The sequence below is a fragment of the Myotis nattereri genome (assembly GCF_964212035.1).
Source record: "Myotis nattereri genome assembly, chromosome: 1".
Taxonomy (NCBI): domain Eukaryota; kingdom Metazoa; phylum Chordata; class Mammalia; order Chiroptera; family Vespertilionidae; genus Myotis; species Myotis nattereri.
This window is the reverse complement of record NC_138075.1, coordinates 55,073,481-55,100,459: the sequence shown is the minus strand read 5'-3', so window position 1 is coordinate 55,100,459 and position 26,979 is coordinate 55,073,481. Positions and strand designations below refer to the sequence as shown.

Here is a 26,979-nt window from a genome sequence, read left to right as displayed (position 1 = left end):
AGTCAAAGTATACTTTAAAGTTATAGTGATAGGCATCTTTTTATCTATAACCTAGAAAACAGACTAGCTTTATTTTTTGATGTCAACATGAAGATGATCTTTTGTTTTTCTTTTCAACATGCTTTTCTTTCGCCTTATGAAAGTAAAGGAAAAATAGCTTCTTGCCGAATCTTTTTGCATGAGGCTGGGGAAACAAACAAACAAAAATCATTTCTGGAGAGTAAATGTAAAAAAATGCAGTTTCAGAACTGAATATGGTAAAGGTGCAAAATCCCCAGGCATTTTAATAAGTCAGATAAGTCCCGAGACAAATGCTCACAGCTGAAGCTCAAGCTAGCCCAAGATGGCAGGAAGTATGAATGAGGACGGGAGCAAAGAAAACAACCATTAACAGAAGCTACATACGTTTGAAGGTATAGAACCAAAGAAGCATTCTGCAGGCCGACAGGGTTACAGCGAATGGTGTAGTTAATTATTTGTGCCGTGGTGAATGCAGGCCTCCTCCAGTGCAGGAAGATGGAAGATGAGGTGTTAGCCTTTGCATAGAGATGGTGGGGTGGTGGTGGAGGAGGAACCATGCGATCACGAACAGCTATTGAAAAAGACAATGTTAATTCACCTCACGGCATAACATTGATGGTAGGAAGTGGTAAATGGTAACATCGTTAACACCCCACCCAGTAAGTTGCCTTTTTAGGTCTTTCTTCCTCGAGAGGTTTGTCGTGGTCTATTACTCAAATCTGACCAACTCTTCCAGGAGTTAGATGAGGAATCAAATATTATCAGTACTTCGATTGTAAAACAGAAGCATGGAGAAGTCAAGCTACCAGCCAAAGGCATTCAGAAAGCCAGCAGTGGACTTAAAACTCGACAGACACCCACTTTAGTAGCAATAAAATCAAACAGCTCTTAGTAGCAATAAAACTGAACAGTAACTGGAAGGAAATAATTAGCCTCAAGGTTGGAGCAGATAAAAGAAAGTTCAGTATATGTAGGTATTCAGGGTAATTTTTCCCAGTTAAATTTCTTACAGTCCTCTGCATGCAAAAGTACAACAGGCTCTTATAATTAGATATAGATCACTTAAATATTTACTGAGCAGGTACTTGTTGAAGATACTATCTTAGGCGCCACGGAGGATATGAAGTGATCCCACCATGAAGGCTTCCAAGCAGTAACGAGACTGACACTTCAAGGCAGAGGAGGAGAAGGCGTGAGCCATACACAGTGAAACCAGCTACCCTAACTCTTACTTACACACACATCCTGGGGTGCTGACTGTCTGGTCTGCCTGATAACCATCTTCTATGTTGTTGTAAGCCAGCAGCCTCACGTGGTATTTTCTTCTGGGGTCTATGAAGAAACCAACAGGTTAATAATTAGGTCTAGCCATCTAGATGCAAACAAAGGTTCTAGAGTCTTTCTACATTTTGGTTTTTAAATCTTCTGAATGAATACCAGTTCTAAGTAAAATGAAATTTTCTCTCTCCCTATCCTATATGATGACTCAGCAATTCACCTTAGTATGCCATTACTTTTGTGACTATCTACCAATTATTTTAAATTTTACTTTGCTTAGCCTCACTTCAAACAATAACATCACTAACACTACTCTTCCTCCTCCTCCTCAACTGAGATAGATTTAAAAGATGTCGTCTGGGTGATGAATCACTTATAGAAAGTTACACTATACAGGCATTATTTAGTTATTTGACGGTAAGTTTATTAAAAGCATGAAAATCAAAGTCAGATGTTTCCCCCCTCAAGGTTAAGTAGAATGACAACTGTCATCCTTTAGCACGTTTGGAAATCTTTAGAACCATGTGTTATTTATTTCTAAGCATGACCTTTCCACAAACCTACATTTTCAAGTTGAGAGCTAAATTCACCAAGAAAGTGAGTTGGAGCTCCCTCTACTGGTATTCATTAACTATCACAATCTGAAAACCAAAGTCCATCCCATGCATATTAAAAAAAAAAAAAATCTGGCTTCTGAGAAATAAATGATTATAACATTTAAATGATATACTTTAGAAAATATACAAGAAGTTTAATTATATCAATAAATTTAAGTATAACCATTTATAACTACAGAATGCTTGCTTACGTAAAAATAAATATTATTCAGAAATGTCTTTTTTTCCCTAGCTTTATGGAGGTATAGTTGACAAATAAAAGTCATATACTTTAAGGTGTACAGTTTGATGTTCAATACACTATACACTGTGAAATAATCACTGTAATCAAGCTAATTAACATCCATCATCTCATGTATATGTGGGGAAAACACTTAATACCTACACTTTTAGCAAATTTTAAGTAGACAATAGAATATTTATAATTATAGTCCCTATGCTATAAATCAGATCTCAAAAAAATTGAAACTGAAACTTTGTATCCTTTGATTATCTCATCCCATTTTCTCCACCTTCCAACCCTGGTACCCATCTTTCTACTCTGTTTCTGTGAGTTCAACTATATTAGATCCCATATGTAAGTGAGATCACACAGTAATTGTCTTTCTGTGTTTGAATTACTTAGCATAATGTTCTCTAGGTTAATTGCAAAAAGCAAGATTTCATTCTTTTTAAGGTTCAGTAATATTCCTATATGTAGTTTGTGTGTGTGTGCGTGCATTTTCTTTATCCATTCACCAGTTGACAGACATTTAGGTTGTTTCCATGTCTTGTCTATTGTGAATAATGCTGCAATGAACATATGGGGTGTCAATACCTCTTCAAGATACAGATTTCAACTTGGCCTGTAGCTCAGTGGTTGATGATTGACCTATGAGCCAGAAGGTCACAGTTAGATTCCCGGTCAGGGTATGTGCCCACGTTTGCAGGATGGATCCCCAGTATGGGACATGCAGGAGGCAGCATATCAATAATTCTCTCATCACTGATGTTTCTCTCTCTCTCTCCCTCTCCCTTCCTTTCTGAAATCACTATATATATATATATCTTTTAAAAGATACAGATTTCATTGCCTTTTGGTATAGTACCCAGAAGCAGAAAAATAGTAATCTTTAATAGATATAGCCAATGTGGAAAAGGATTTAGAATTAAAAAAAAGATAATTCTAGAGTGAATTCAAACATTTAAAAAAAATAAAAAAATCAAATGTGAAGTTTATTAAATTCTTCTAGGTAATTTAAGAGTTTGTATAAATATTTTAGAAATTGATTAACATATTCTAACATTTAATATTAAATTCCATTTAAAGGTTTTTCCTAAAATAAAAATATTTATTTCTATTTGTTGTTTTGTTTTTGTTTTTGTTTTTTCAAATTAAAGAGTCACATTTATTGCAATCCGGGACTATGAGGGGGCATTCCCAAATCTCACAGCCTTCTATTTGTTTTGATAAAATTAAAAACACAAAAAATTTATACAACTTAGAAAATTTCTGTTCTTTCTAGATAAAAAAGTAGGAAGATTAATAACTTCTGACTATAGGAAATGTTTCTCATATACATTATCTTAAGTATCACAAAACCCTGTAAGATGTGTTATTCCCATTTATTAAAAACTGTGGTAAAAATGTATTAAGTAGTGTGTCTAATGTCATACAAAGTTGAACCAAGACCTTGTGGATATAACAGTACAGGGCCTTTAAGTTTACACAAATACATGGGCCCTGCCACTGCAGGTTTGTCTCATTATAATGACTTTCAAAATTGAAATATTTTCAAATAGTTTATAAAATGATTACTGGAGAACATAGAAACATACTTGGATTTCATCACTCAAATGAACATTTGGCACTGAAATTCTAAGATCCACAAGATTTCGGTTCAGATTAAAGGCTACTTAATTTGAATCTGCTTTTTTTCTTTCTGTTGTTGTTAATCCTCCCCTGAGGGTATTTTTTCACCTTGATTTTTAGAGACAGTGGAAAGGAGGAAGGGAGGGAGGGAGGGAGGGAGAGAAAGATCAGTGAGTGTGAGCATCAATAGGTTGCCTCCGGCAGGCACCCCAACCCGGGCTGGGGATCTAACCTGCAACCCAGGTACATGCCCTTGACAGGGGATCAAACCAGTGACCCTTTGCTGTGTGGGCCAGCGCTCTCACCACTGAGCCACATCAGCCAGGGCTGCTTTTTTCTTTCTTTCCTCCTCCCATGTTGCTGAACTCACCAGTCAGCTGAATCCTGAGTTTTACAAATACTCCCTCTGAACGGGGACAAATGGAATTCAACAGGCTCTTTGCAACCTAGTTCTTTATAAAGTCACAGTGCCATCTTTAAAACATTTCTTCATTCTGTCTGTGCTCAGAAGAGTATCTTTAGGGAAGCTTCCTGAGTATGAGTGAGGTCTTATGTCAGGAAGACAGCAGATACAGAAAAGGAAGGGTGAGACAGAATTACCCAAAGTAGCTCACAGCCTCAGGGAGCTGGACACGGATACAGCCCTCCCTCATAGAAAGCTGATTTTGATAAGGGTTTATGAGGACAGGTGGCGAGATTACTCCTTTTTCTACGGTGCAATCTATCAACACTTCAGGAATACTTCTCTGGAATATTTTTTTAACCCTAAAATGGATTCTTCAAGTTTTCCCTTCTTCCTCTTTAAAAAATGAACTGCTTACACTAAATTTAAAACCCAGAGTTAACCTATTTTTTTAATGGTCAGGCAGAAGCAGAGATGAGAGACAGAGGTGCTCCCTTAAGACCCTGACCACCTGGCTACTTCCCACTCAGCACAGACCCCAATGAGCACTGTGAGGAGGAGCACACCCGGATGCCCGTCTGGGACTCGTCCGAGTGGCCCATCAGAACACTCTCCAGTGCTGGGCTGCCCCCCTGCTCACTTACAGGCGGTCAGGAAAACGTAAACCAACGCGCAGGCGAATGGAGCACGTGGGGGTGCCCCCGATTCGTTTCTATCCACACACAAAAGGGAAGACGAGAACCAGGATAATTTTGGAAATGATTTTAGTGGGGAAAAATAAATAGGGCATCCTATGTGGAAAACATAATTTGGAGGGAAAACCCACTCACATTTGTTCACATGGATCCCTTCTTCATGCTCTACAAAGATTCTTGTTTTGAAAAATAAAAAGTGCAGGTTGGGCAAGCTGAGCAGTGGGCCACGTGCATTTGCCATGTGCTTCTGTTAGGTTTTAAAGCATATGACTCCAATCTCAAAATCTAGTCATTATGTCATTTTGGTTTGTTACTCCAGAAACCCAGGCACAACCTGGCTTATTCTGGTTCACCACTTTGTTAAAAATTTGATTTCACGTACTGTCTGTAAATTGAAGAGGGGACTCAGGGGCCAGGGCCCTCAAATAATGTTGAGATGAGCATTATCAGGCAATAAGAGTCATTAACTAAGAAAGAAAACAGAGAACAGCTATATAGTTAACAAATTAATGGTCTCACCGAGTAAAAAAAACTAGCTTAGGAACAATACATTAAATACAGTTAAATGCACACACCATGTGCCTCAGCTTAAGTAGCACTAATCCTTAAACTCTGCAGTTCTGCAAAGACCCTCTAATACATGGGGGACAAAGCAGAGACCCAGGACCAACCCTGCAGAGCCACAGGAACCCGTTCCCACGGTCTGTTACAAGCTCTTCTTGAGTTAAGTGTCACCACATATGTGGTGCTTGGTTACGGAGACTCAGCAGAGTTGGGCTATGTGGTTTAGGGGGAAAACAGCAGAGTCAGGAAGAGCAGCCACAAAGAACAATGCAGGCCCTCTCAAAGCTAAGCGAGGGAAGGAGGAGGAAGAGACAGAGAGGAGAAACTTGGTCCCAGATTCTTCAAAACTTAAAATAAGGGGTATTAAAATCACTCCTCAACAAGGCTAACTCTTAACGATCCCAGCGCTGATAGCTCACATAGCGTTTGGATCTATGGTTAAAGTTGCTTAAAGGTTTAGCAATATACAAAGATGAAGGGTCAAGAAAGAAAGTTCAAATTAATTTAACAGAAATCGGACTCTAAATGTTTCCATTCCTAACTATGGAGTGTCAGCTTAAGCTAACAAAATCGTGGTCCCAGCCAAATTAACTTTCTTTATTAAGGAGTCAACCTTTGGCCAAACTATGAGGATCTCCTTGAAGCACTGGAATAGCTCTACACTTTATCTTTACTCCACTGGCTGCAGGACTTGCCTCACTTCTGTGCTTTCAGATTCACTGTCACCACTAGCTCTTCTTGAGTTTGTTTCATATAGGAAGGAATCAGAACCAGAAGTCTGGTTGGTCAAGAAAGAGTTCAAGGTATAAATAAACAATTATCAGGTGACTCCTAAAAACCAGGGACCTCGCCAGTTTGGCTCAGTGGATAAGAGCGTCGGCCCGAGGACTAAAAGGTCTCGGGTTTGATTCCAGGCAAGTACTTCTACTCCGGTTGCAGGCACGGTCCCCAGCCCTGGTTGGGACGCATGTGGGAGGCAACCAATTGATGTGTCTCTCTCTCATCAATGTTTCTCTCTCTGTGTCTCTCCCCCTTCCTTCTACTCTCTCGAAAAATCAATGGAAAAAATAACCTCCGCTGAGAATTAACAACAACAAAAATCAGGCACTGTATGAAAGACTCAAGGATTAGAAAGACATAGCCCTTGCTTTTAATTTCAATCTCCCAAAGGAGACAGACTGGTAAGTGAATACTCTGTGTTATTTACTAACTGCATAACCTTGAACAAGTTTCGTAAGTTTCCTTAACCTCATTTATTTGCCTTTGGAAAACAGATATAATCCCTTAGAGGGATTTTCAAAGTATTAAATTAAATCATGCCTATTAAGTACTTTTTTACAGTGGCTATAATTAGTACACACAATATTATTGTTGCTATTATGTGAGTAAAGCTGCCTGGGAGAACATAGAAAGTACTACCAAAAATATGGTGCACTTAAATTTGGGAATAGTCTTTTCGAAGTCAAATGAATAGCAAACATGTTTGTTCAGACACACAGGGTCTAGGATCCAGACTATCAGCAAATTAACAATGAGCACACACTGAAGCTGAGTTCTAACTACTCCCTGTCCTCATTAATGTTCCCTAGTGCATGGAGCAGGCAAGGCACTCAAGCGTCTGACATACATGTATGACAACGTGCTGTTTATGACCACTAAGAGCTTGCTGTTTGAGCGACCATGTCACATGGTGTATAATCCTCTCAGTGTCAAATCCACCTTCACCCACATCTTCCATATTAATCCAATAATTCCTCATCTTCGAACAAAGAAACAACCTGATGATAAATGCTTTGGAAAATCTTAATAGGTTTCTTCCCTAATGAAAGAATCGTTTCATAAATGGGAAATATGGAAGAGTTTGAGGACTAGCATTAGAAGCAGCAAGCAGATGGAAACAACAAATTAATTCACTGTTAATTATATCCAGTTTTAACAATTAGGTTTTTATTATTCTCAGCAACTACAACTCAGAACAGATCAAGAAAATGAGACTCCCTATAATGCCAATATTTTTAAAGATGCGTTTCAAGAACCTAATTCCATTCTAAAATTGTATGACTCAACAATAAAAGTATATTAGCTGCATTTTTAACATATTAGGTAACCTACTAAAAACTCTGTTAGTAAACATCCCCATTTTTCATTGCAACTTGTTCCTAAGGACCACAAGACAACAAAAACCCCACAGCTTCCAGTGTTTTACACGAATAACTTGTGTTTCTGCTCTCCATCACTAGGTGGCATCTGTGTACCTCTCTGAAGGGTGTGATGGCCCCACTCATTTAGCTGTGAAGGTGGGAGCTATTCATACACCAGCTGAAACTGATGAACAGTTCAAAACAGGTCCACATGCAATACAGCTATTGCTTAAATTTCTTCAAATGAAAGACTTCATGAAATGCAAAGCAGTGAAAAGGGAGAAGGCTCCCTTGGCTCAGTGTTTGTCAAATGAACTTAAAAAACCCTGTGAGTTAGGTAGCATTTTTGTCCCCTGACCTTTACAAAGGAGGATGCTGAGACAAACAGGTAAGAATTCTGACTTCTAATGAGTCAGTGCTACTAAGAAGCAAAGAGACAGTCTAGCACAGTGATTGAGGGCTGAGCTGTCAGACCCAGACTTCCTGGATTACAATTCTAGCCTGGTCAGTACTGTGCAACTTGGGGAAGTTATTTTCTCTCTGTGTACCTTGGTTAAAATGACCTATAAAATGAATATAATAAGGCTGTTGGGAAGAGGAAATAAATTCACAATCTGATGAAAGGAGTGTCCATGTATAACAACATCATTAATAATGACATACTGATAAAAAACAATATGCTGAGATAAATATCAATAGTGATGATGTAAAATACTCTTAGCATCCCATGACTCCTAATCCTGGCTCCCTCTCACACAGAAGGATAGGCTGGTGCAGTGATTCAAGCATAGACTCTGGAACCAGACTACCTAGGTTTGAATTGAGTTTCCTCATCTATTAAATGGGAACTAAACGAATTTGTATTTGTAAAGTGCTTAGAAAAAACGTCTAGCAATTGGTAGAAACGTTTTAGTGCTAAATACGTAAGTGTAGAGGAGGGAAGTGGTTTGCGAATGAGGGGATTTGGATTTTAATCTTGGGTTTAGTAGTCATGCGGCTGCAAATGGGGCCTCTCCTAAAACTCAGTTTCCTCATCTTTAAGATTAGGAAGTTGAAATGTACCAGTTGTTCTCGAGTTTGTTTAGGTAACAGTGTATTGGGGAAGTGAGGACAAAGGTACAAATAAGTACCATGCAAGATGGGACGAGATTTGCTAAAACTCCAAGGGAGCCCAGCCGGTGTGGCTCAGTGGTTGAGCATAGACCTGTGAACTAAGAGGTCACAGTTCGATTCCTGGTCAAGGCACATGCCTGGGTTGCAGGTTTGATCCCTAGTAGGAGGTGTGCAGGAGGCAGCCGATCAATGATTCTCTCCCATCATTGAAGTTTCTCTCTCTCCCCCTCTCCTTTCCTCTCAGAAATTATATATATATATATATATATATATATATATATATATATATATATATATAATCTCCCCAAGGGAATTAAAAAAGAGGGAATGATTATTAGTTTGGGGGTTGAGCAGGGCTTCAAAGAAGTGCATTAGAGCAGAATTTGACCTTATGGCAAGCATGGAAAAGAAGAGATCGAGGCCAGGAGAAGAGTATAAGCAAAGGCTCAGGGCCAGGAACACCTGGATCAGGGATGAGTAACAGGGAAGAGCTCCCTAAAGGGTACAGGAGTGAGGGCCACAGAGAACAGTCAGACTGGGGGCAGATCGCAGAGAGTTGTGAGAGTCAGGCTGGGCACTGCAGACTGTACTACATACATTCAGAAGACAGCCGACTAAACGGAACTGTGGAGGGAAGGGATTGATGAGAAGAAGGAAGCTCCCAAGTTACCAGCAGAACTGGAAGAGGATATGCTTGGGAGAGCCAATGCCTGTTGAGTCAAAGGTGCCAGGAGAACATTCAAGTGGAGCTGACCAGCGGGTGATTAAAAAGGCTGCATTACCATGGCCAGTGTGCTAAGTGGTTAGAGTGTCAGCCGGCCCACAGAAGGGTCATGGGTTCCCCAATTCCGATCAAGGGCACATACCTGGGTTGCAGGTTCAATCCCTGGCCCTGGTTGGGACATGTGGGGGAGGCAACTGACCAATGTATTTCACATCAATGCGTCTCTCTCTCTCTCTCTCTCTCTCTCTCTCTCTCTCTCTCTCTCTCTCTCCCTCTCCCTCTCCCTCTCCCTCTCCCTCTCCCTCATTCCCTCTCTCTCTTAAAACCAATGGAAAAAATCTTCTTGGGTGAGGATTAACAACAACAAAAAAAGTGTTGCATGGAGCCAGCAGTTAGGATGGAGAGGCACACTCAGCAGTCACCCATGGAGGAGGGGTGCCAAGGGAGGGAAAGGACAGCAGGGACTCCAAACCTGGAGCTGAGAGGGGAAGTGGTCTTAAAGAGTCATGAGGAGACCCAGGAAGATTAAAATCCCACGGAAGCCAAGAGGCGATTGGTTGACAATGTCCAATATAGCAGAGAAATCACCAAGGGTAAGAATGACATCTGGTATCTAGGTCCTTTAACAGAGTAAATTCATTAGCAGGGCGGGGGGAGGCGGAAAACATGGAGGGGCAAGGAGGTTCTGGGTCATTGGAGAAAGAGCTATAAAGGGGAATGAAAATGAATTATCTTCTGATATGTACCTAGACATTAACAGTGGTCTCTATCTCTATCTGCTAGAAGTTTTAGTTATTGCCGAAGCCGGTTTGGCTCAGTGGATAGAGCGTCGGCCTGTGGACTGAAAGGTCCCGGGTTTGATACCGGTCAAGGGCATGTACCTGGGTTGCGGGCATATCCCCAGTTGGAGATGTGCAGGAGGCAGCTGATCGATGTTTCTCTCTCATCGATGTTTCTAGCTCTCTATCTCTCTCCCTTCCTCTCTGTAGAAAATCAATAAAATATATTTAAAAAAAAAAAAAAAGAAGTTTTAGTTATGTTGCTTCCTGTATTTCCATGTGTTCTACAATAAATATGAATTTCTTTGTTAATAAAGTAGTTGGGGAAAATGTATTATCTTTTATATGCCAACAGCTAGTATGTACTTTATATGCACTATCTTAAATAATCCTTACTACAACCCTATAAAATATGATTATTTTTATTTTATAGATAAGGATACTGCTACATAACTAAACTAGCTTTCCTTTAAGGATCATTTTCCTATATACAGGGTGGAGCAAAAGTAGGTTTAGGGTTGTATGCTAAATAGTTTATTCTCATATAATTAATTAGTTATTAAATTATTTTCCACACCAACAACTGTAATCCTACTTTTGCCCCACACTGTAAAATATCCAAAAAATGTATTTTAAACTTCCCTGGTTCTTTAGAATGCTGGAATTAACTGAAATGTTTTTGATGCTCCAAAACCATCCTTGTGAGTATCAATTATATCGTCTACAATATAAGAGTAGTAGTTTTTTTTAACTTATTTTTCTTGGCCTTCAGCTCCAATTCTATGTTTCTAGGCCTATTTTATAAATCAGGGCCATATAATCACTAACGTTTGAAAAAACAAATATCACAACATGTTAGAACATGTGTAAATTAAGAGAATAATACTAAAGAATGGCATCCTCTCCTGCCGAGGGGCTTTGTGATATAAACCCCTTTTTTGGCACGCTACCAGGTTTTAGGTTATGATTGCAAGATGCCAGGTTGTAGGCCCTGAATAAGCGGGCGATATTAATGTACATGGAAAGGTAATCAAATACACAGTAGAGCAAAGTCAGAATAATCAAAGATGTAAACATTACGGAATAAATTAATTTTATTTTAAGGAGAAAACATTTAAGAATTCCAGTCCTATCAGATTTTGATCATTGTTCTGCCCTTACACTTCAAGCTGTACAAGGTAAAACTAATAGGCTCATTTAGTAGGAAGTACCCACACCCCAATTCCAAACCTCCCCCCAAACACTATGAAGACCAAATGTTCTCTGATTGGAAATGAACTCAGACAGTAAAACTGATGGGCATCAATTCCAATTTTATGAATTCTTTGTTGTAATACTAACATATCTAGACGTTTGATTTTCTGGAAAACGCATAGTAGAAAACATTTTTTTGCAAAGTGTTTAGCTGTGGACCAATAATAATAAGAGACAATACTGGAGTCACGAACAGCAGGCCTTTGTCTCCTCCAGCTGCTGCTTGTTGGTGAGGCTCCAGAGGCCTTGAAAAGAGCCAGGCCAGAGTGGACAGGTCAGGGGAGGTAAAATTAAGAGGAAACTGAGGTCAGGACCATGAGAAACCTTTACCCCTCAGGAGTCGCTCCATCTTTGATATTTCTAAAATTCAAATCTGGGGAGGACTTCTTAAGCTCTATTTTCCATCCTTCTACGGAAACTTCTCAGGTGGTGGCAAAACCAATCCGCCCAGGACCAAAAGAAGATAAAGCAGTCCCATCTACTTTAGGTCAGTCCCTGCCACTTGCGTAGTACACAGACAAGGAACATGCTGGAGGGGCTTAATACAATGTCTTAAGAAAATGCAAAGCATTACTTTAAAAATTACTATGCACTACTTTGAATTATTTACTTAAAATACTGCTACAGAAAAGCTTTGCTTTTATTAGTGTCACGTTATAGTTTCACAGCATTAAAAACAGTTAATAAATTAGAGTACACATGCAAAGGTAAGGAGCAACCTGAAAATTTGCTGTTATAAGGTCACCATCCGTGAAGACTGAAAATGTTCCAGTGAGGAATGCTCGGAGTAAGTGAGAATATGAAATGCTGAAGGATGCTACCTAGTGTCTCTGGCCAAATGTCCATTTTTAATAAAATCTTTTGTGCCACAAGGTTTTGTGTGAGTCTTTTCAGGCCTATTGTTCCCCTGCAGTCCAACTGAAGAGCTCCTTGGTCCGGGCTAGCCAGGGTGACTGCACTGCCCCCAAGCCGGTCCCCCTAACACAATACCCCCATATAATGATTCAGAGGAGAGACCGGCAGTGAGGACTGCTGTGACACCTGGGTCATGGCCTCTGACACAAATCTGGGGCCAGCCCAAGCCTGGTCCAGCGGCAGAGGAGCAGGAAAAATGCTGAGGGGGATGGGTGGGAAAGGCAAGCGGAGCGAAACACTCTGCTCTTTAAAAGGCCGTGTTTAAAGCACAGTACCGAAAACACAAGTCACACTTAAACGTCACCTGCCTTCAAGTTATCCAAATGTTGGAAGACCTGCTGTGTTTCTCCCCCCTAAACAGTAATAAGATTGGGGGAGCAGGTCTTTCCTAAAAGGGGATTCTTTGTCTTGTATCATCATACTAATGTTAGAATGAAAAAAGTTAATCCATCATGGTTAAAATAATTATGCCTTACGTGAATGTACTCACATGCTGACTTAAATACAGAGGGTTGTTTTTTTTTTTTAGCTGAAAGAATGTAAATTTTACTTAAACTTAGATTAAAATTCATTCTCCTTTTGTTTAGAAATTGAATTTTTGTAAGGGATTGTGAATCATAAGCATTTTTTTACTATTTGCCTTACAACTTTTTAAGGCAGTGTTGTTAATGATCACTATGGCAACATGTTATAAATTTGTTCTGTGATAATGTAGACTATTTGAGTGTAAAATAGACAGAACGGCAGATGGAGTGGGCAATCCCTCTCCCGCCCAATTTTCCCTGTTTTCTACACAGCAACTCTCTCAGAAAGCTCGTGGTAGGGTTATTTGTCTAAACCTGAAATGACTCAGTCCCTTTTGTTCTGCCCCCCCCCCCCCCGAAGGGCCTTAAGACAAACCACCCCTCTTACTCCCAGTAAAACATCCCCTCTCTTACTAAGTTTAGGGTAACTTAGATGAACTTTCTTTGTAAGTGACGTGAGTCAGTTGCCAAAATAAGTATGCCCTATTGATAATCTCTATTTTAACATCTGCTAAATGGATTGTTTTATAAAATCCGGAAGCATAAAGCTTTCCCAATCGCATCATGTTCAGTAGTATTCTGATCATGTTATTTCTCTTTTAACCATGAGATTACATTTCTATGTATCTATCAGGCTTTTAGGACTTCTTTGAAAAACTGTTTTTCATTTTTGACAAATGCATTACTTGAGGCTGTCTGGGCACAAAAATACCTGGGGTTGAAGATGTCTACTTGAACACTGTCATGAATGAATCTGATTTAATTTCAAACACTGAGAAACAAATCTGAAAGCGATATTGGAGGCCCCCACAAACGGTGTTTGGTTTTTCCTGTGACAATTCTTTCCCTTTGTGAATCCCCAGGGAAGAAAGGCCCCTCGCTGGTCCACCCATAAGATGAGTGAACACTGCCGCTGAGTCTTCCCCCAACACCATCAGCGAATGGAATCGTGCCGAGCGAGAGTGGGCACCGCTATCTCCTTGAGGGTGGGGGGAAGAAAGGGAGACTCCAGAAGAGAGCGGCCTTCACTGCCCTAAAACTGTATGATGGCTTCATGTGGACAGTACTGAGTGTGGTCCACACATATGTTCCTGAATGAATTAAAAGTGAATAAAATGAAGCGATTTCTGATTTTAAGAATTTATAATTATAATACAAATAAGTGTTAGAATGGAGGTGGGTGGTACAGTCTCCTAGGACAATAAAGAGGCTATAGAATTTACAAATGTTGTTTACTTAAGAAAGTGAAATAAATTCCTTTGGCTATGTTGATATTCCTTTCAAGAGCAATCCTTACCCTAAAAGCACCCAAAATACTTGACTTATGCTACTGTACTTGGCTTAGCATTTGTTTAAGTAGCTGCTCTGTCTGCTAACACTGTCTGTCTGACATACATCATTGCCTTACAAACAATATTTTTATAGACTGACAGAGAGAGCCTATTCATGACAGCCAAACTTCCCCTGAAGCCATGAAATAAATTTCCTTCCAGGACTAACATTTCTCCATCTCACTGTCATGGGCTCACCATGCCATTTTGACCCTTTTGTGAGGCAACATGAAAATACCATCTATCATCTCCTGAACCACGGCGACTTGGTCAGAGGTGCACAGTTTCATTGCAAAAACATCTGTGGTTTGATAACCATTCCTCCAAATCTCGGTCCTCAGCAGTGAAAAGTATGCTTGCGAGATGGGAAAGGTGCAGGTAGACAGCTTGAAGCCAATCTTAAATTTCTCCTCAAGTGGGAAACGCAAGCTGATGAAATATCGGCTTCATCAATCACAGAAGTAAAGCATGATTGTGGTATTTATTTATGCCTCTTTAGAACGCACAAGAAGCACCATGTTACCAGAATTTATTGAAACTCTGCTGAATGTGTCACTCTGAAATCAATTTTAGTGTTAGCAGATAAGAGAATTCTGGGAGTTTTTTGATACAAGTAGCTGCAGGGTGCAGGTCGTTGCCATGTTAATTGGCTACAAACAATCTATTCAAATTCTATATAAACCTTAAATCTTTCAGGTATTGAAAGACACTGATGATCATTGGGGTACTGGAAAGTATTAAAAATATCTTAAAATGGTTTTTCACACATGTGATGGGGAATCTCAAATAATGTGAGTACATAGAGTGAAACCAAAAGGATTTCCTGATAAAATATTCAACAGAAGAATTAAAGTTTCTTATATTCACTGTTATTTTAAAAGCGCTGTTGTTTTAACCATGAGCATAATCACTATAAAATCATTCCTCATTTGTAGCTTCTATGGTTCTGTAGGGTCAAAATTAAGGCCCATCTGCCACAATTTCTATTCTGAAACCAAAGGTCATTTTATGAAAAGAGTAGGATGGAGGGTGTTCAAGCAAAGGAAACACTAAAAATCATCATACTTGGCCATCCAGATGGAGGAAGGTGAAAGTTCAAAAACTATTTTAATTGTTTCCTCCACTAATATCTCTAGGTCATCCAAAACCCTATAACTTGTTAAATGACTCTAGAAACCACAGGAATCTTCTTTCCTTATTATCTTACGTCGTTGTCAAGCATAAGTTAGTATGGATTTTCAATACATAGATTCACAGAGAATCTCCAACAATTTGAGCATATAGAATTTTTCTGGAGGTACTGTATTTCAAGAATTTAATTATTATATTACAATCTTCTTCTAATAATTAAACTGCCCTGTGCCCCATAGCTAACAATGTTTGTAGTTTTCTCTGGCTGCAAGGAAGTGAACAGCTAGGCGTTCCTAAGCAATTGTACAGAACCTTCTACAACAAAGAATCCATAATCCTAGTTTCATTGACTTTCCCATCTTTATCTTTGAACCAACTTCTTCATTTAGGCATATCCAATTAAAAATACTTTACTGTTTTTTCTCATTATGATAGAATATATGTTTATTATAGAAAATTTGTAAAACGTAGACAAATAAAATAAAATATCCTTAATACCAGCACCCAGAGATAAGCACTGTGAACATTGGGTTGTATGTTGTTGTTGTTGTGGTTTTCATGCCCTTCCCTATCCATTTGCACACCTACTCAGTATTTTTTGTATTTTATAATCTTTTTTCCTTTTTCTTTTTATTTTAATTCTCACCCGAGGATATGTTTAATGAGTTTAGACAGACAGGAAGGGAGAGAGTGAGAAACAGGGATGTGAGAGAGAATCATATGCTCCAATCAACTGAGCCACCTGGTCGGGGCATAGCCTGCTTTTTTTCACTTAACATACTATTCATGTTATTTAATATTCTTCTAAAACATTCCTTTCAATGTCCACATTTATTCAAATTGTATGGATTACCAAAGTTTATTTTATTAAACCTCTGTAGTTGAGTTTTTGGGTTTTCTCCAGTTTTTCAAAATTACAAATGACTCTGTACACTACAGTGGACATCCTTACGGTTAAATGCTTGTGTATGTTCCTTATTATTTTCTCACGATAGGTGTCTATAATGGAATTTCTAGGTAAAGGAGTATGCATATTACAGCTGCCCTGCCTCCCCTTTGGGGTGTTGCCCAATTATCCCTAGTAAAGTTGTGTATCAATTTAAACTCTATAGGCATGAGTGTTCTTAAATCCCAAACTCTTACCAACATTGGGCCTTATACCACCTATTTGTTTTATATTTTGTTGAATTTTGTGTTTCTGTATTATTAGTCCAAATCTTTCTTAGAAGGAAGCAGAAGATATGTAAATTTGAAATAATGACTAGCTAGATGCATTGACACAATCTACCAGGGAAGATGAATAATCATGCCAAATGTGCTGCCTACTGTCTGCACAGGTTTCAAAAGTTATTGTTAACATCCTGGGATGCTGAGAAAGTTGATATCATTTTAACCTTCAGCTGAGGCAACTGCTCCATATTCTATGACAAACCAAGGTGAGTGCCAATGGAGTCAGCGATCTTGGCTAATTCAACATCAGTTTCTCAGAGAATCCTACGCTGATCCCCTACCTTTAAACTATAAAGTGTCCCCTATAACATGGCCTTATAACTCCTGATTTTCCATGCCAGCACTTATTAAAGTTTATAATTATAATTTATGAGATGATCTGATTAATGTTCATTTCCTTTTCTGGACTGTAAAGCTTCATAACTGCCATAGTTAGAAATACCCAATTCTCTACTTTAGAATAGTGGTGTCCAAACTGTTTTATTTCACCCTCTATCAATAAAGTTTTTCTAGCCTGCATACTCAGCACATATACCTTTATTTACTTAGTAGAGGCCCGATGCACGAAATTCGTGCAAGAGTAGGCTGCTGGCACCGGCTTCCCTCTGGCACTCGGGACCCGGGCTTCCCTCGCAGCCCAGGCTTCGTCTGGAAGGTCACCAGGAAGAACATCCAGTCTAATTAGCATGTTATGCTTTTATTATTATAGATAACATGCACCTGTGTGACTGTCCTGTTATGTACATTGTAAAACAAACACACCAAATATTTTTAAAGGCTAATATAAAAAAATATTTTCCTCTGGAAATAAATGGCCTGTCTTGCAGCTCCTTCAACCCCATGGAGTATTTAGTACAAAGCTTAAAACTTCATTTGCATTAACTAAGTTTTTAAAGAACAAGCCTTAAAACAAAACACAAAGCATGACTCACAAGTATAATTAGTGCAATACAGCAAATGCTTTTCTTCTGTCCTCCTTGAAGTTGCTTTCATGTGCTAATGTGGCATTTTAAAAAAAAAGTCCTCTTTTTTTAACCTACTTAGATCTTTAAGGACCTCACACATCTAAAGGTTCTTTACATTCACCAGAAACTTCCAGAGTGGTTTGAGAGTTGACATGCACTGTGATTAATGGACAGTATTGATTTAATTTCCTACAAAAAGGTTTTCCCTTATGTTAGAAAATTGTTGTTTGTAAGTCATGTCAAGCATTTTATTATTCTTACAGATTCTTAAAACTAGGAAAATAAAGAATTTACTGAAGTTTTTCCTTCATTCATAAAAATACCAATTGAAAGTTCTGGCCTATTCAACAATCAAGAGCTGATCAATAACTATGAGTACCTTCCTGATACCAAGGAAACACTGCTTTTATTTGCTATCATTTTAATGAGGTTTTATTAGCTCATGTAGAAAGGAAGCAGAGAATAAAACAGTGAAATCAATTTAATAAACTTCAAAATGTAAATACAAAGTGCTGTAGAGAATACTGAGATATTTTAGGAGAGATTTTCATAAAGCTAAATATTCAATGTAAAGCTATTAGTTAAGTAAATATTACCAGCATAGACGTGAACATCATTAAATTGTAAAGCTTCTTCAGATGTCTTAATCTGAATTGTCATTTGGAACCAAATTAAAAAGTCTTCTTCGGAAGACAAATATGAACCTAATTTTGTTCTCATGTACTTTTCATATTTTGTATCTGAAGAAAAACTTGACTTGACATATAAAGAGATAAACAATTGGTATTTTGATAGAGACCTGTTTTTGTTTTTAATTTCTGTTGTTTTGCTTTCCCTAAAGAAAAGGTATTTCACGTGGACATTTAATTTGAGAGAGCTGGCTGGAAGGGATGTTTGCTAAGAAGGAGACAGAGAAGGATGCTTTGCCCAGGGCATCCTGACTAACTAACATCAGACCCCAGACTTAAAGTGACACAAACTTAAGACTAGAAACACATCACAATTGGTATTTCACTTTATAGACTAGTAAAAAACATAGCCGCTTGAAATAATGGAACTTCCTTATCCTGCTTATTTTCTCCATCTCCACAGGGGCCTTACTTTATTTGGGGTTCTTTTCAGGCAGGCATGTGAAGTGAGGCTCTGCAAGTACTGTAAATCTTCCCCCAGAGCCGGAGGTCAAAGGGTTATCTCTGCTATGTGGTTTTAGGGTTTTCTTTACTCTTCTTTCTTCTTTTTTTTTTCCTTTCTTTTTAAGCCAAGAAAACAAAAACGTATGCATCTGAATCACAGCAAGCTAATTTAGGTACTAAAAAAGTTTCTTTTCTACACATGAAATGCTTTCTCAAGAAAACCACTGAATATCAACTTTTCAGGCATTCCACAAAGAGAAACCAGATGCAACTGAGCCCCCTCCCATCACCATTGTCTGCTAGAAAACTTGCCACACAGCTGCTAAAGCAGTAAAACAACTTCAAACCTACAAATGTGATGACCATTTAGGCAAAAGCATCAATTTCAGTTCCCGGAAAAAACAACAACTCTTGCTTTATCTTAAAAAAATAAAAAGGGAGTAGCTTTGTATTATTTTTGTTCATAAATTATACCTAATTTAATAACAAGCCAGATGTTTTTCAGAGAGCTTTCCATGTTTTAGAGCTTTTCAAAGGTGATGACTATTCAAGATTAAGAATATAAAAGTCCAGGAAAAACCATCAACATTCTTTTCCCAATTATTTTTGGGGGTTTGACATGGAAAGTTGAACCTTATTACATTTTTAAAGGTATTGAAAAAGTATTTAAGAAAAGTATAGTTTCTTATTGCTGCCATCCTTCTCTATCTCCAAAATGATATTTTAAACGTGGAAAATACAATTGTTAGGTGTAACACCCCATAGGAGGCCATTAATACAACTCTGATACAGTACAATATAGAGCAAAAGAGTAAAAGGCATTTATCCTTTCAGGGGACACTGTCCTTTATTTTCATGCTTTTTGCAATCTTCTGAATTTAAGAGGCAGAAATGCAAATTAAGTAGTACTGCTATTGCAGTCAACTGGATTACAAAAAAAGTTTAAAAAGCCTTTCAAACACTGAAGAGTGTAAAATATCTCCTGTGCTTTGTTGCAAGATTCAGTTTGGAATCTGCCAACTTTATTTCTCCCATAATAGGGCAGCAATGATTTGCCTGATTCCCTTTGCTCCTTGCTTTCTTATTTAAAATTTCTCTATCTTTTGTAGCAAGTAAAAGAAACTGACAAATGTTTACAATTGCACCAAATTAAGAATATAAACATAAAAAAAAGAGAATATAAACATAAGCTATCTATATGGGAAGCATTTTGGTTTCCTGAGGTCTATAAAGATAACTTAAAAAAAAAAAAAAAAAGACTGTACTGAAAGTTACAACTCAAGAAGCGATAATGTTCGAAGTTTCACACGGAGAAATTTCAATGAGATTTGTTGGATGTGCCCACTTTCCTGGAAATGACCTAATGTCCTTTGGTTTTACAATGACACCGACCGTGGTTTCTTATGCTCAAGTCTTTGTTAGTTCAGTTTCCTTCAAGGTAGCAAAGCCAGGAAGATGCCAGGGTCCCTTGGAGTGGGATGGCATCAGAGTGTAGTTTTAACTCTCAACTTCTCTGCCTTCCTTCAATGACTCACTGTCTCAGATCTTATGAAATCTAAGCCCATGTATTAAGCTGCTATAGACACCCCTACCAGGACACCAACCTTTCCAACCCAACACAATCAAGGCTGAACTCAATATCCTCCACTACTCCCAACCTGGTCTTACTTCTGAAAGGCCTATTCCAATCGACGCTGGAGGGTCATTCCAACTTCTTCCTCCACTTAATCATACTTACAAACAGCTAACCGTTACTGAGCAGTTCCTAGGTACCAATGCACCGTGCTGAGGGTTCCATGTGCACTAGCACGTTTAGTCCTCAGTATCCTAGACACTGACAACAGACAGAGGTTCATGGAGGTGGGTAGAGAGCTAAGGTTCAAACTCTGGTCATTTGATCTCAAAGCACGCAGTCTCCTGTTTTAATTTTTAAATGTATGTCCACTAAATTTATATACTTCTTTTTGGTGTACAGTTCTATTTAATAGATGCACAGATCTGTGTAGCCACCACCACGAAGGATATACAGAACAATCCCATCACATCAAGAAGCTGTCACTTTGTTATTAAAGCCTGCCCCCACCTAACACATGGCAATCACTGATCTGGCCTCCATGCCCGTAGTTGCGACTTTTCAAGAATGCCATATAAATGAAATCATACAGAATGTAACCTTTGGAGGCTGGCTCTTTCACTCAGCATAATGCCATTGATTTTCATCTACAAATTGTTCTGTATAGTTCATTGCTTTTTGCTGGTGAGAAGTATTCAATTGTATGGATATACTGCAACCTATTTATCCATTCACCCATTGAAGGGCATTTGTTGTTTCTAGTTTGGGGGGATTATGAGTAGAGCTCTATATACTGTCTATAGGTTTTTGTGTGAACTTATGTTTTCATTTTTCTGGAGCAAACACCTAGGATGACCTTGCTGGGCCGCATGGCACAGGTATGTTTTAACTTTGTAAGAAAGTTAAACTAAACTGTTTCCCCAGAGTGGCTGTGCCATTTTGCATTCCTATAGTAATGCGTAAGAGTTCCAGGTGTCCTGCATCCATGCTAGCTCTTTTATTGGCATTTAAACACTTTTTGTCATTCTGACAGGTATGTAGTGGTACCTTATTTCAATTTTAAAATTTGCATTTCCCCAATGGCTAATGGTGTTGAGCATCTTTTCATAGATCCCTTCGGTATAAAGCCTATATCTGAAGGCCTCTTATCAGGCCCACATGTAATCAGTCAAGTCCTACTTATTCTAAGCTTAAAGTAACTTCATATCTGCCTTCTCTCCAGTGAACTACCATCTTAGTTTGCACCTCATCATCTTAGATTACAACCATCTTATTGATTTCCTGTCTTCAGTAGCCCCCTCCCTGGCCTATCCTCACTGCATTCTCTAAGCCTATCCTCTGTGATATTATTGATATTCTTCTAAAATAAGCCATGTCACTTTCTCACTGGAAAACTTTGATGGCTCCACATTGCTTATTTTATTTTTTTCCAATCTTTAATTTCTTTATTGATTAAGGTATTACATATGTGACCTCATCCCCCCCCCCATAAATCCCCCCCACACTCATGCCCTCGCCCCCCTGTTGTCTGTGTCCATTGGTTGGGCTTATATGCATGCATACAAGTCCTTTGGTTGATCCACATTGCTTATTTTATAGGACAAAGACCAAATCATTTATTAGGGTACACATTGGCCCTATTTAACTCTATAGTTTTAGTCCCTACATCTCTTATCTATGCAACCCATGTTTTAGCCATGGCAGACAAATAAGGCTAGCTCTTTAATATTTTTACATTTTAAACTCCTATGACTGGAATGGTTTTTCTCCAGTCTCTAAATAGTCAAACTATTCTTTTTTTGGCAAACTATTCTTCATCATTCAATAAATTAGCCATTTATCCTCTGTGCTCCCAAAACACTCTGACTATATCTCAGTTTCATCTATGAATGCTGACAGGTCCTCCATGCCGAGCTTAAATACTGGAGGTAGGCATGCCATCATATGTTCATATTCTTTGAGCCCAATTTGGGGACAGGTAGAGAGTCTGTGTATCCAATCAATATACACTAACTTTTTAAAAAAGAATATATATACATACATATACACACACACACACACACACACATATATATATATACATATACATATATATATATACATATACATATATATATACATATACATATATATATATATATATGTTGATTTCAGACAGAGAGAGAGGGAGAGAGAGGGAGAGAGAGGGAGAGAGAGAGAGAGAGAGAAACATCAATGATGAGAGAGAATCATTGATCGGCTGCCTCCTGCACACCCCACACTGGGGACTGAGCCCACAACTGGCATGTGCCCTGACCAGGAATCCAACCATGACCTCCTGGCTCATAGGCTGATGCTCAACCACTGAGCAATACCAGCTGGGCTAACTTTTAAATTTTAAGAATGGGAAAGAAACTTGTTAAAATTCATAATCAGGGTGGGGTAAACTTTAATATTAAAATTTTATGAAACAAGATATGACAACTAAATATAGACATAGATAGCAATTTAATGTTATTAAACCAAGTAGTTCTACATCTCTATATAATAAAAGCCCAGCGACTGTTATGGTGGAACGACCAGAATGATCGGTCGCTATGACGCACACTGACCACCAGGGGGCAGATGCTCAACACAGGAGCCGGGCTAACAGCTGGCAAGCGCAGTGGCAGTGGCGGGAGCCTCTCCCACCTCCATGACAGCAATGACAGCACTAAGGAGCTGTGAGCCAAGCAGTGAGCCCGGTGGGTGGTAAGGAGCGAGCAGGTGGGTGGTAAGGAGCGAGCAGGTGGGTGGTAAGGAGTGAGCAGGTGGGTGGTAAGGAGCGAGCAGGTGGGTGGTAAGGAGCGAGCAGGTGGGTGGTAAGGAGCGAGCAGGCAGGTGGTTAGGAGTGAGGGGTCCTGGATTGTGAGAGGGTGCAGGCCTGGCGAGGGACCCCCCCCCCACACACACACACACACATTCATGAATTTCATGCATCAGGCCTCTAGTATACATACAAAGTTCTGAGAAAAAATACATATTGTATCAACCCTAAAATTAGAAAGTTTTGCTTTTAATTGGCATTATCTCTTACTTAGGCAATGTCTTCATGAGAAGTCGGGAGACGAAATCACAGAAGTCAAAATTGCATGTTGTGGGGATGGTTTCAATTTTGTGATTAATTTACTGGTAATTAATTTATATTAATTTAATGGTAACTGCAGCCCATTATCAGTAAGTTCTAAATGGAGTTCATCTTCTGATTTGCAAGGCCAAAGGGCTTCTGTATTATAAGCCCTCTAGTCGAGGCCTAAGAGACCTATTGAGTTCCATAAAACACTGTACCCATTGTATTCACACAGTGCTGTAGAGGGCTTTGTAAATAGTATTGTAGCTCTGAGAGCCCATCATAAAGCTTAATGGTAATAGCTGAGTGGGCTCAAAAATATTTTCCTTGTGAGTGACTGCTAAATGCCCCTGGCTTCACACTGTGGATGCAAAGATTGGATTATGTGAAGGGTTTATGGAATCCACAGCTTGGTTTCCTTGATTTCCTTGCTACTTTAAAAACATAAAATTAATTTGGCAGTATCACAGTTTCCTAAAATGAGATGTATCAAATCAAAACTAATAAGGCTTTCTCATGAGGCATAATATATCATTAGATTTGTAACTGGATGCCTCCTGAGAGCTAACTCAAGAAAGGGAAAGATAAATTAAAACACTTGAACTAACATAGTTACAGAACTGGTTAAAGACAAGCATAAATCAAAGGTCCAAATATCCTCCCCCTTATAAAGAATGGTTTTTTTCAGACACGGGATCAATACGGCCTAACCCTTTGTGAGTGATTTTTATGTATTGATTGATTTTTTGAGAGACAGAGAGGAGGGGTTCAGGAGAGAGAAACACCGATTTGTTGTTCCATTTATTTATGCATTCATTGGTTGATTTTTTTTTTTTAAAGAAATGTTTTAACATTTAGAGCTCACCAGGAAGTTTTTTTTTAAAGATTCTTAAATTGATTTTTAGAGAGAGGAAGGGAAAGGAAGAGAAAGAGAGAAGCGTCAATGTGAGAGGGGAGCATTGATTGTCGGCCTCTTGTATGCCCCCTACTGGGGATCGAGCCCACAACACGGGCATGTGCCCTGAACGGGAATCAAACCAACAACCTTTTGGTGTTTGGGACGATACCCAACCAACTGAGCCACACTGGCCAGGGCCACTGGTTGATTCTTGTTTGTGCCCTGGCTGGGGATCAAACCCACAACCTTGGCATATCGGGACGACGGTCTAACCAACAGAGCTACCCTGCCAGGGCCCATAAATGTTTTTTAAAGAGTGAAATTTGCTGATTTGGTTAATATTATTTTATACAATGATTACAGCCCCAAAAATTTGAATATAAGCTGTTTTCTTAAGGAATCTTTATTATCTGTGTACATGGGAACTGATTCATTTACTTCCTGCATGTTTGAGGAAAAAATACAGACTCAAAGATGATACCCAGGGAAGGCCTCTCTCCCCGCAAGTGAAAGCTAAGAAATATGACTAGAAACAAGATGACAAATAAAATGTTCAATAAAAAGTAGAACTAAAGAGAGGCTTTGTGGTAACAATAATTAAAAACTATAGCTGGCCTCATAGAAAGTCAGCAATACAGGAACCTAAAAGGTTCAAAGAGCAAGAACTATAGAGTCTACACCTAGAATTGGCAAACTAAAGTAATATGGCCCACTGCCCTTGGGTCAGCCTTCCAGCTAAAAATGATATATATTTAATGTATGTATAGTTGGCATATGTTATATTAACTTCAAGTACACAATATAGTGACTTGACATTTATATACCTTACATTGTAATCACCACACTAAGTCTAGTAATAATCATCGGTCACTATGCAAACTTATCGTAAGATTATTGACTATATTGCCTTTTACCTTTTCTCCCATCCCCCAACATCTTCTCTCTGGTAACCATCAGCTTGATATGTTTCTATAAATCTGTTTTTGTGGAATATGTATATATACGTATATAAATATACACACAAGCTGGGCAAAAGTAGGTTTATAGTTTTGAGTACACAAAACAGTTTTTGTATTATTATTTATTATTGTATTATTTTCCGTATGAACAACTTTAAACCTACATTTGCCTATCTATCTATAATAAAATAGTACTCAGCTATAAAAAAAGAAATGAAATCTTGCCATCTGCGACAGCATGGATGGACCTGGAGGGTATTATGCTAATGAAACAGTCAGAGGATGACAAATACTGCATGGTTACGTACAGTATTTTCTATATGTGTAATATAGAAAAACAAAACACAACAAAAACAGACTCATAGAAACAGAGATCAAACTGATGGTTGTCGTATTTGCCAACAAGGAAACATTTTTAAAAATATTTTGTGACGCATCAAAATGAAATGAAACTCAAATTTCTGTGTCCATAAATAAAGTTTTATTGGAACTTAATCAATACCCATGCATTTATATATTTCCTATGGCTGCTTTTGTGCTACAATGGCAGAGCTGAATACCTGCGGTAGAGACCATACGGCCCACTCTGTCAGTGTACTTGGGCTGCCATAACAACCGCAGACTGGACTTCAACAACAGAGATTAATTTCTTACAGATCCCAGAACTGGCAAGTCCAAGATCAGATCTTTAGGGTTCAGTTTCTGGTGAGAGCTCTCTTCCTTCTCACTCTGTGGAGAAAGAGCGCTGTTGTCTCTTCCTCCTTTTTTCCCCTATTGGATTAGGGCCCTACCCTTATGACCTCGTTTAACGTTTGTCACCTCAAAGGCTCTCTATGTACAGTCACATTAGGGGTCTTGGCAGCAAAACTTTCATTCAAAATATGAATTTAGGGGGCATACACATTCACTTCCTATCACCCACAAAGCCTAAAATATTCAATATCTGAGGATTATTATAGAAAAAGTTTGCTTACTCTTCCTCTAGATCAGTGGTTCCCAACCTTTTTTTGGCCATGCCCCACCTACGTATCTCTAAAATCCTGATGCCCCCCTGTGACATATAATTCTTTTTATTCACATGGAGGAAGCCTAGAAGGCCATTATTAACTTGGTCTAAACAAGCTTCCAAAGAACATGGCACCCATGAAAGAGAAAAATAAAAGAACAAAAGGGCAGTTGAAGTACTGAGAACAAATCACTAAGAAATTGTTAAAAATAATAATATAAAGTGATATGAAAAAATAGCAAGAAGTTTCAAAACATGTAATAGAGAACTGAAATGCATAAATATGTCACTATATATTTATATACTGTATATGAGGCCCCTACAACCATAAGAAAAGCAAAAAATTCACTGTTAATAACTCATTCTCAAATTGCCCCTCTGTGAGGCGTGTGCCCATGTTGGGAACCACTGTTGTAGACCTTGATTCTCAAAGTGGGCAGAAATGCAAAAACGTCAGGACCCACCCTGACCTACTGAATTAAAATCTGCATTTTAACAGGACTCCTGGGTAATTCATATACATATTAAAACTCAAGAAGCATTGGTTTCCAAATCTAGTGACCATGGTAGATAACATGGAAAAAAAAATACCTATTCCTAGGCTCCACCCTGAGAGGAGAACAATTAAATAAAAAAACCAGCTACAACAGCTAACTTTGCTGAGGACTTAAGAGTGCAATTTGGCATGGATTGTGCTAACCTTGACGTTCCTAATTTCATTTAATCTTCCTAACATTGAAAATAGCTATTATTATTATTATCCCTATCTAAATGATTAGGCAAAA

General features: G+C 38.6%; 1 protein-coding gene across 1 annotated transcript in view; it reads right to left on the bottom strand.

The window, feature by feature from the left end:
* Nucleotides 1–26,979, bottom strand: part of PRTG (protogenin) — a gene marked incomplete at its 5' end in the record, with an annotated part of 127,021 nt that overhangs the window by 14,250 nt on the left and 85,792 nt on the right. Inside the window, 2 exons of the mRNA XM_081105573.1 lie at nt 406–592; nt 1,258–1,353. Of these exons, the coding sequence (XP_080961699.1) occupies nt 406–592; nt 1,258–1,353 (283 nt within the window). The remainder of the gene's footprint in view (nt 1–405; nt 593–1,257; nt 1,354–26,979) is intronic.